Source organism: Mytilus trossulus, chromosome 8, assembly GCF_036588685.1.
Source record: "Mytilus trossulus isolate FHL-02 chromosome 8, PNRI_Mtr1.1.1.hap1, whole genome shotgun sequence".
Classification (NCBI taxonomy): Eukaryota; Metazoa; Mollusca; class Bivalvia; order Mytilida; family Mytilidae; genus Mytilus; species Mytilus trossulus.
In genome coordinates this window covers 74441695-74451955 of record NC_086380.1, presented here as the reverse complement: position 1 = coordinate 74451955, position 10261 = coordinate 74441695, and the positions used below count along the sequence as shown (strand labels likewise).

At 30.9% G+C, this 10261-nt stretch overlaps 1 protein-coding gene across 1 annotated transcript; it reads right to left on the bottom strand.

Annotated features, from left to right (window-relative positions):
* Nucleotides 1-1044: 1044 nt before the first annotated feature.
* On the bottom strand, nucleotides 1045-2999 carry LOC134682123 (uncharacterized). Its single transcript, XM_063541705.1, has 2 exons — nucleotides 2143-2999; nucleotides 1045-1453 (listed from the first exon to the last, which is right to left on the bottom strand). The coding sequence occupies exons 1-2, from the start codon at nucleotides 2942-2944 to the stop codon at nucleotides 1071-1073; spliced, it is 1185 nt and encodes a 394-aa protein (XP_063397775.1). The 5' UTR covers nucleotides 2945-2999; the 3' UTR covers nucleotides 1045-1070.
* Between the last annotated feature and the right edge of the window lie 7262 nt (nucleotides 3000-10261).

Below are 10261 nucleotides of genomic sequence, written 5' to 3'. Positions count from 1 at the left end.
AGTTGTAAACAAATTAAAAATCATGTTGTTTTTAAGATCGAAATCATTCCGATCTGTTCCGTTTTTTCAAGTTTGCGTTGAAACGTTAGATTCGGCAGCCACTAAACAAAAATAATCGTACGAGATTTCACGAGAGTGACGAATCATTTTAGATGGGTAGTATAGAGAGATTTATCGTTCTTTATTCTGAAACGATGCTTTTACCATAAGTGCCAGATAAAGCTGGCATATGAATACACAGCCAAGTTCACATTGGTTGTCGTTTGTTAATATATATTACATGTTTGTTTTTTTGTTATCTTTTGTACATAAATTAGAACGTTAGTTTTGTTGTTTGTATTGTTTTTCATTTTCATTTTAAGCCCTTTATAGCTGACTTTGCAGTTGGTATTTGCTCATAGTTAATGGCTGTATGGTAACAAATAGTTGTTAATTTCTGTGTCATTTTGGTCTTTTGTGGAGAGTTATCTTATTTGTTAACATACCACATTTTCTTTGGTATACCGCGTTTTTTTCATGTCAGTGAACTTTCCAAGGGGCTCACTGGTTACATGTGCTAAGCTTTAATGTATAACCTATAATCTATTTTTTCTGTGAAAGACAAAATGTAACGATCTTCGTCCTAGTCTTCTCATTTCAATTTTATATTTGATCCTGGACCCAAAATATCGGAAATATTTGCCATTGAACCTTTACCATTACACAATAAATTGAGATTAAACAATATGTTAAAGCATAAATGCAATTGACTTAGACGTACAGTAACAGTTTTCTACTGTTATATAAAATACTCGGTATAAACGAGTAACCTTCAATACAGATATGTGTAACTGTTTATATAAAATTATCCAAATATTTCACGGATCGGTTTGAGAATAACAATAAAAGATTCAGTACATTATGATGATGGAAATTAGATTTCACATAAAACATTTTTAAAACACATGTTCGAAATTATCAGAAATCATATAATCTATTCAGCTTTTATTTTTATTTATCTTAATAAACGTCATTACATTTATTTCTAAAAAAAACCGACTCCATTGTCTTCAATATTAAATGACGTGCATTCATTTTACTTTGATTATTGTAAATGTAGAATGAATACCACCAGTAAGATACAAAGACCCAATAGCATACAACCAAACTTGATCATTTGGGTTTAACTTCCGGGTGACAGTCACTCCACCAGTATGGTCGTAATTACTGCTATGTTGGCCGACGCGTGTTTCTGAAATATCATTCCCATTCAGATTAATCCTATAGCGCGCACCACTGGTATACGACATCACAGAAGCCGATATAAGGTACAGTCCTACATGTTCACATACAAACTTTCCCGTGGACTTGAAAGCCGCAAGGTTGGTGATCCCTACACTGTACCTCACTTCGTTGAATCTCATTATGGTATTAGTTATTGTTCTGCTTGTCAGTGGATGAGCACTTATGGCAACTGAAATAGTTCAGAAAGTAAATGTCTTTAATATTGAAAAAGTGAACTGATTTAGAATACCTTTTGCGAACTATCAACTTTATATAATAATGTTATCCTCTGATAAGGTGTAGTAAAATGACTACTTGGCTACAAAAGACGGAATATGGTGATTGAGTGTTAAAATAACATTTCTTGATAGAGTTGCACCTAACAAACAAAGTGGGTCGCCACATTTATAATAAACAAAGAGAATTTCAAGAAAGTTTGAAATTTACGTGTACCATGACTAAGTTGACAGTTACAGACCAATGCTGTTCACATTTTAGTGATAATATAAGTTGACTGGCTGTTTTTATCGAACAAAAATAAACAACATCCTCTTTCCAGGGAATTTTTTTTGATATATAGGTGTCACATAACTTACGAGACAGTTGTATTTCGTTAGGTCAAGACTATCAAATCTTAATAGAGTTATGTGGTCTAGTTCTCTGAGCAACCGAGATCAACCCTAGTTTTTAGTGGGGTTCGTGTTGATTATTCATCAGTTTTCTATGTTATTGTTTGTCTGGTTGTCTTCTTTCATTTTTTAGTCATGACGTTGTAAGTTATTTTTTTTATTTAAAAGTTTGACTGTCCCACTGGTATCTATCGTTCCTTTTTTAGTACCAAATATTGTATATGAAATATGACACGTTATTTGGTCTTACCTCTTTCTGCATTGTTGTTGATCTGCTTCTGTACCATTGACATCGTCAATTTATCACTGATTTCCTTTGCTTCCATCCTAGTAATGATATCAGCTGCTGTAGAGTTTTGACTTTGTTCAATTATTAATAATTGTGTGTTAGTTTTGGTTTCTAATTTCTTTAATTCGTTGCTAAGATCAGCTTCTGTCGTATTTTGACGATTCTCAAGATTATATAACACTCTTTTTGAATCCATTGTCATATTGTACAACGCAAGAAAATCCTGACTCCGGGCTCGCTCGTTTATGCTCAGAGAATGTGTTTGCGCAGAAACTGCCTGCACTGTTTGTTGTAGTATCTTAAATTCGGACAACGGTTTAATATTGTCCAGTTGCTTTATATCTGTAATCTTTTGATTTAGTTCAGTTGTTTTATTATCCAAATCTAGTTTAATCAAATTATAGTCAAACTTTAATTTGTTATATTTCTGTTCGAGATCTGTATATTTCTGTTCTAAAGAGACAGTTGATTCACTGTGATTTTCGCATTTTGATAATTTATGTTCCAAATTTTCAAATTTCTGGTGTAGTTGGTCCAGAATGTTAAACTTTGGTTGCAGTTGAGAAGTCAACAATGCAAGGGATTTTTCTACGAATGTTCTTATTTGTCCCGCTTCCTGGTGAATAAATGTTGTCTCCTTCAAGAACTCCGCCTCAGTAACATATTGACTTGTTGATAGTAGGTTGCCACTTTCGTTATGTGGCCTATCTATTAGAAAACATCTTATGATTGGCAAAAAAAGGGACAGAAAAAGACACAGCATAATATAAGTAAGATACGTAGTACTCTAATGTCTAAACATACAACTTAAACCATAAACAACAATTGTTGATAAACTATTGATTGGTGTTTGTGTATATGCAGGTTTATCTTAACATATTGAAAATGTTATCAAATGTTCTTAGTACCTGAAATATGTGTTTTTAAGGTCGACTTTAAATGTTGACAAGAAATGTCAACATTTGTTTTGTTTTTTAATCTGCTATTGACAACTTACTTACATCGCCAGTGTTTTGATTGAAATGAATTTAAAATGATATAACATAATCAGTATGTTCAAACTGTATAAAGTACATCTATTTCACGCTGTGTTGTTAACAACGATATACTAGTTGTAGTCAAAGGTACAAGAAAAATGTTCTATATTTAGAATTTAGAATATTTCATTTTTCATTCGGTCTGAAAATTAACAATTGTATTAGAATATTGAAAGCAATGGGAATATAAAAGCGTTGGAAAAGACAAATTTGGACATTTATGAGAAATTTGTATTGCTCGGTCCTAAAATAAACTACGAATCCTCTTTTTATTTTTTTAACACAAATTTAATGAGCATTTCAAGGCGTGTTTCGAAATTGTTGTGACACTACCTTTGATAGTATTAACACTTTGGATATTTTACATCTTTCATGAGTATTGCTTTTACTTAACGTAGAGCAGATTGAAAGAGTTGATCCTGGTTATATCAATAAAAAACAAATGACCTATGTAAATACAAGTGTCTGATGTTTTAAACATGATGAAGGTATAAACGCATTCGATACACAAATCATTATAACTTAAATAAAATAGTCTGACAAATTTTATGACTAAATCAACATTTTTGTCGCGTTTGAAACGTATTTTTACAACAAACAGTCGGCATTCCCATTCGAACCAAACATGCTTCTCTTTTTGTCTACTTGTACTTTCTTTAAATGAAGCTGTTTTCATACAACAGCTTTGAATATAAATTGAAAGATTCTATCATTATCCTTTAACATGTTTAAATTCACTTTTTGTTATAAATAATTCAAAGTTAGTGGACTATGTTGAACACATCTATCCCATCGGACTAATACTAAAGAATACAGTATATACAGTTACATGTAGGTCTGTGTATCACATCTTGACCTATATGTACATTTGGAATTGACAATGAAGGTCGGTTTAGAACAAAATTGTACTTCAAGACCGATTATTTCAGCTTTCAAATTGTGCACTCTCATTTTCTCCAGCAGCGCCTGCAAATAAAGAATATATCTCCAATTTGAAACGATATTCTAACAAAAAACATTCATTATCATAGTTTTCGTGATAAATTATTGATGCTCGCAGGGGACCATTGTTACACCCTTTATCGCATGACTTCCCTTTAACATTTATTGCAGCCCGTGTCGGATGTGTCATGTATGACAGTAGTGTTTACGACTAAATTTAATTATGTCCGATGATGTTTACATTTTAATTTTGAAAGTCTCAAAGTAGTATCTATCAATTACATCAAACTTGTTATTACATTGTAGGTTTATTGTAAATATGCTTTTTTCGACATGTTGTATTCAGAATGTGTTTTACATAGATCAATATTACAAACATTACTTAAAAGAAAAAAGCACTCAATGAAATAACAAGCAAAAGATGTGTCTGGATTTCAAATATTTACACCACAGTTGACGGTAATGGTCTGTATACTGTAATTATCGTTTGGTCCTGTGGAAAGAAAAATTGTCTGTTCATGTTATTTAAAACCCGCTAAATAGTCTAACTCTGCAATTCACATGATTTCGTTGTCCCTTTCAAATATCATTACTTTCCAAAGAATATTTAAAATGAATACTTACTGTGAAACTCATATTATTGTCATGATTGTATGTGAATCTTGTTTGTAACCTTTTATTTCCAAATTGTATCCCATGCTGGGACGCCAATCTTATTTGATTTGTTTTTGTTTATGGCATACTTAATTGTGTACATTCTTTACTTAATAATTATGTTAATATTGAGTCACTGATAAGGTCTTTGCGTCGGAACTACAGACATTTATTCTAAAAACAGTTGTTGGCATGACACGGGCTATGTTCCTCTCATATATGTTATGATGGTATAATACTAAACCCCTAACGGGAAGAATTGTGCCTGAGGTTCATATGATGAAATCATAATCTTCCAGTCAGTTTAATTGAAGTCTGGAGCTGGCATGTCAGTGAACTGCTAGTAGTCTGTTGTTATTTATGTATTATTGTCTTTTTGTTTATTTTCTTTGGTTACATCTTCTGACATCAGACTCGGACTTCTCTTGAACTGAATTTTAATGTGCGTATTGTTATGCGTTTATTTTTCTACATTCCCCATTTCCATTCTCAATTTTATGTCTTATTTTGCAACTCATAAACTGTTACCTATATAAACCGTTAGTCTTTAATTTGATGTCACCGTGTCCTCACTTTTGAGGTCAAGGCTAACAGTCTAGGTCTTGTTCTCAATTTTGACTTTTGCCTGTTTTTGCTTTTACTGTGTTTTTTTTTCTATGGAGAACATTTGAATTATTGTGGAGAGAATATAAATGTAATTGGACTGAAACAATACAATGTCAACTTATTGGACTTTGAAAAAATATCAAGCGGAAAAGACTTAAAAAAACGAGTGTAGTCACCTTTTTTTTCCCGAAAAGTACCATAAAAACAATTATATTCTTTGATAGGCATACATTAACCTTTCATTCAAATTCATTATTTTCAATGAACAGAAAGTGGCTTACTATTGGAAATATTGTTTTCAAAACTTTATATTTTTATAATCTGTGTTATAACAACCTCAATTGGGATCGGAAGTGACAATTACCGGTAATTGCAAGTTATTCTCCAGGCAACAGTATATATAATAATATATAATTTTTTAAATATTTGAATAAAGTTTTAAGAGTTATATTTCATTTTCCTGTTGTAGCAAATTATTTGCCTTACTTTAGTCAACTTAATATAGAGACCATATAAGTAAAGGCAACTCAAGCTTACAGGTGTGTAATAGTTATATTTTGATGGAGAGAAAACAAACCCGGTTTAGAAAATAAATAAATGGGAACACATACATTATGATATGTATAAAAGAAAAACAAAGGAACAACATAAACATTGAATTGTGTTAACGCTACCATACCTAGCAACGATCTATTTGATAACTGCCATATTTTTGGTACAGGATATTTTAAGAAAAAATAGTGGGTTGAACCTGGTTTAATGGCTAGCCCTCTTTCCTAATTTTTGACAATAAAAAAAAAATCGATGACATGACAGCACTTCGTGGCTGAAAAACATCATAAACACAGGCAAGAACATTTATACAGATAGATATAGGAAGATGTGGTGTGAGTGCCAATGAGACAACTATAAAAGTAAGCCATTATAGGTCAATGTTTATAGGTATATTATTATTATAGCTATTTCTCTGGGTTTTTTTCTTCTGGTAAACAATTACGTATTGTGTACGGTTATGTTCTATATATAAAAAAGAAGATGTGATATGATTGTCAATGAGACAACTATTCACAAAAGACCAAAATGACACAAACATTAACAACTATAGGTCACCGTACGACCGTCAACAATGAGCAAAGGCCATACCGCATAGTCAGCTATAAAAGGTTCTGATAAGACAATGTAAAATAATTCAAACGAGAAAACTAACGGCCTTATTCAAGTAAAAAAATAAACGAAAAACAAATATGTAACACATAAACAAACGACAACCACTAAATTGCATGCTCCTGACTTGGGACAGGCACATACATAAATAATGTGGCGGGGTTTAACATGTGTATTTACTAAAATGTTCTAGAATAAACCTTTTTTAGCAAAACAATAAATTAATTCTTCAAATGAAAGTCTGTCCATTTTTTATATTCACGTCTTATTTCTTCTTATGTTGTAAATTTTCAAAAAAATCCTATTATAAAAAGTTTTTTATATTTCAGTGAATTAAAGAGTCATGCAAGTAAAAATATTAATTTTTTCCTATATCTGTGAATTTTTAAATTATGTTTATATTAGTTATCAATGAACATTAATGTAAATCAAGTCACATGCATTACACATGACGCACAGATTACAAATAATAAGTTACAACTATGAATACGCAAAACTTATCTACTAAGTGTAACTCTTCGACCGAATTATATATGTAAGGGTTAAAACTTTAATCTACGTATCACCATATTATGTTATATTAAGTATCACGGTTACGTTTTAATAAAAGGTTTGTTGTATATTATGTCTAAGACACATTGTGTTTAAGAGAATCATTATTTACAATATTATTTGCAGTCACTTACTATACAACATTTTAGAAAGTAAGATTTTATAGCAATGTACATGAAGTAATGTCGTTCAAAATGATTACTCTCGTTAGTGAATGAACGTAACTGGTTTGATCTAATTTGTCTGCAAATATTACAAACAATTTGTAGAGCAAAAAAATGCTATGATTTTTTATTCTGAATATTAGGTTTTGAATGCAAATTTACTTTTAGTTATATAATATCCGTCCTGAAGAACTCAAGATTTATTTTATAATTTTTTTTCAAGGTCTAAATATATATCTTTTTGAAGAATCATAAACGAGATGGTTTTCAAATTAGTTTTATATGCATACGTATATGGTTTGATGAACAACTATTTGTTATTTGAATCACATTGCTATGACCGAATGCATTCCATTTCAGGACGTTGTACTTCTTTCTTCTATTCTAAATGCTCTCGATTGTAAGACTATTGCATGACACCTCTGTCCTTTATCTTTAATGGACATTTGAATTATTGGCACAAAATAAATAAGTGCTTATTTCTCGATGGTCAATAAGGGTTACGGAACAATGATAAAACCGAAACATGAATGTATATTCATGTATTTTATCCGTTAACAAGTATTCAGTCTTAGTTATTTCTCTACATTTCGATTTGGCAGCCGGGACTCTGTGGAATAGCCTTCCAACAAATCTTCGAAATAACAATCGCTAGAATTTTTCAATAAAGGACTAAAGACGCATCTATTCAAAGTTGCATTTGTGGAACTGAGATTGAGTGTAGTTGACTGATGTTGATTTCTTATCCTGAATGTTGTGGATCGCTCATAGTTAAGACCTGGAACTGTGATTGAGTGTATTTGACTGATGTTGATTTTTAATCCTGAACATAAGAATTTAAATGCAAATTCTCTTTTAGTTATATAAGATCCGTTTCGAAGAATTGAACTCAAGATTTGATTCACAAATAAATAGTTTGCACTTTTTAGTCTGATTTTATTTGTTTCTGTATATTTTGATATAACATGTTTTTTACAAGCAGTAGCAGGAAAATAGTTTGGAATACAAAATTCAGCAATTTTAGAAATATTTAGTTAAGATTCCATTTTTTTTTTTAATTTTGACTTATTTCATTAATATTTCTTTTATTAAATATCTTTTAACCAAGTTTCGCGAGCCATAACTTTTTAAAGTTGATTTGATGGTGTATGCTTTTAAACATATTTTAGTCTATTTTTTACCTTATGTATGTACGAACTTGTGTACTTTTATTTTAACGTGTAAAGCGCTTAGATTTGTTATCGCACAAGCAACATGACGGTTGCCACATGTGGAGCAGGGTATACTTACCCTTCCGGAGCAGCTTAGATCACTCCTAGTTTTTGGTGGAGTTCGTGTTGCTTATTCTTTAGTTTTCCTTGTTGCGTCATGTGTACTATTGTTTGTCTGTCTAGCCGTGGCGTTGTCAGTTCATTTTTGATTTATAAATCCTAATTATCCTACGGTGTGTTATTAAGTTTAATATCACTTTACAAATATTGATACCACATGTAACATGAAGCTAGTTTCATGTACATATTAATTCTAATATCAAATAACTTGACTAAGACATTGCTTGATTAACATAATTTTTAGTGTTATTTCAAAATAAAAGTGCATGCTTCGTCTTCTCTTGTGAACAAAACTGAAGAATCAACATGATCAAAAAGGTTAACATTTTTAGTTATCTAATATAATAAAGATGTAAAGGGAACTACGTGTCCTTCTTTTAAATTTTTTCCATAAAATAAACAAAATCTTATCAATAAAAAATCACTTAATATACATATCATTATTAAATCACTCATATTCTTAAATGATCACGAAGGAAAAATCATCAAATACATCAATACAAAATTAAAGGAAGAAAATTACTTCTTTGCATTCATCTCTAAACGTATTCATCGTTTTACTACTAAGTTATATTCTGTGTAGTTACTTGATTTTGATAATAGTGAATGAAGAATACAATCCTCCATCAAAATGCCAACTACTGGAAGCTTCTAACCATACTTGATCAGCTGGATTTAACTTCCGGGTGACAGTCACTGCACCAGTAAAGTAGTGATTACTACCGCTAAGAATGTGTGTCTCTGAAATAAAATTTCCATTCAACTTGATGTAATATTGTGCACCACCGGTATACGACAGCACAGAAGCTGATATAATGTAAAGTCCTTCCACTTCACATGTGAATTTTCCCGTATTTTCATATGCCGACACGTTAGCGACACCGACACTGTACTTAACATCATCGAATTGCATTATAGCACCATTAGAAATGTCTCTACTTCTTGATGGGTGTGCGGTCATGGCAACTGAAGCAAAGGAAGAATGAAATATAATTAGTATTAACTAGTTAAGGATGTTTGCTCCTCAAATTTTGGATTTTTTGCCAGATTTTTGGAATCCTTTGGTGTAATCCATGTATTACGATTAAAAAAGTTGTCCACTAACCCCTACTTTTCTTTTCATAATTTTATTAAATAAAGTTTAAAAAGCCATATTTCAAAATCTTACAAAATCCTTGTAATTTTTTCATAGCTTTTGAAACAAAAAAGGTGCCTATGTTAAATGTATAAAAAAATCTAGAGAGAATTATATCCTGCCAAATTTTCAATGGCTTATATCTCGAAAACAAGCACACGGACCCTCAGTTTTTTCTGCTGTATTAGTTTTTTTATTTATGTATTATTAGTTCATTTCAGTCTTTTAAAAAGCTTGTTATTTTTTAACAGAGTAAATGTCGTAAAAAGTCAGTGAGATAGAAGTGAAAAAATGTTGATTTGATTTTGACAGCACTGTTTGTTTCGTAGAGTTATTTCCTCATTGTAAAGAAAAAAAAATCTAGTATATGTGGTAATTCATTTTGATCCCACACCATTTTTTTTATTGTTTATTTCATTTCTGCATATACAAGACATACTATACTTTTTTATTTATTATTCATGATACGATGACCAGATAGTTTGTTTTTTTTTT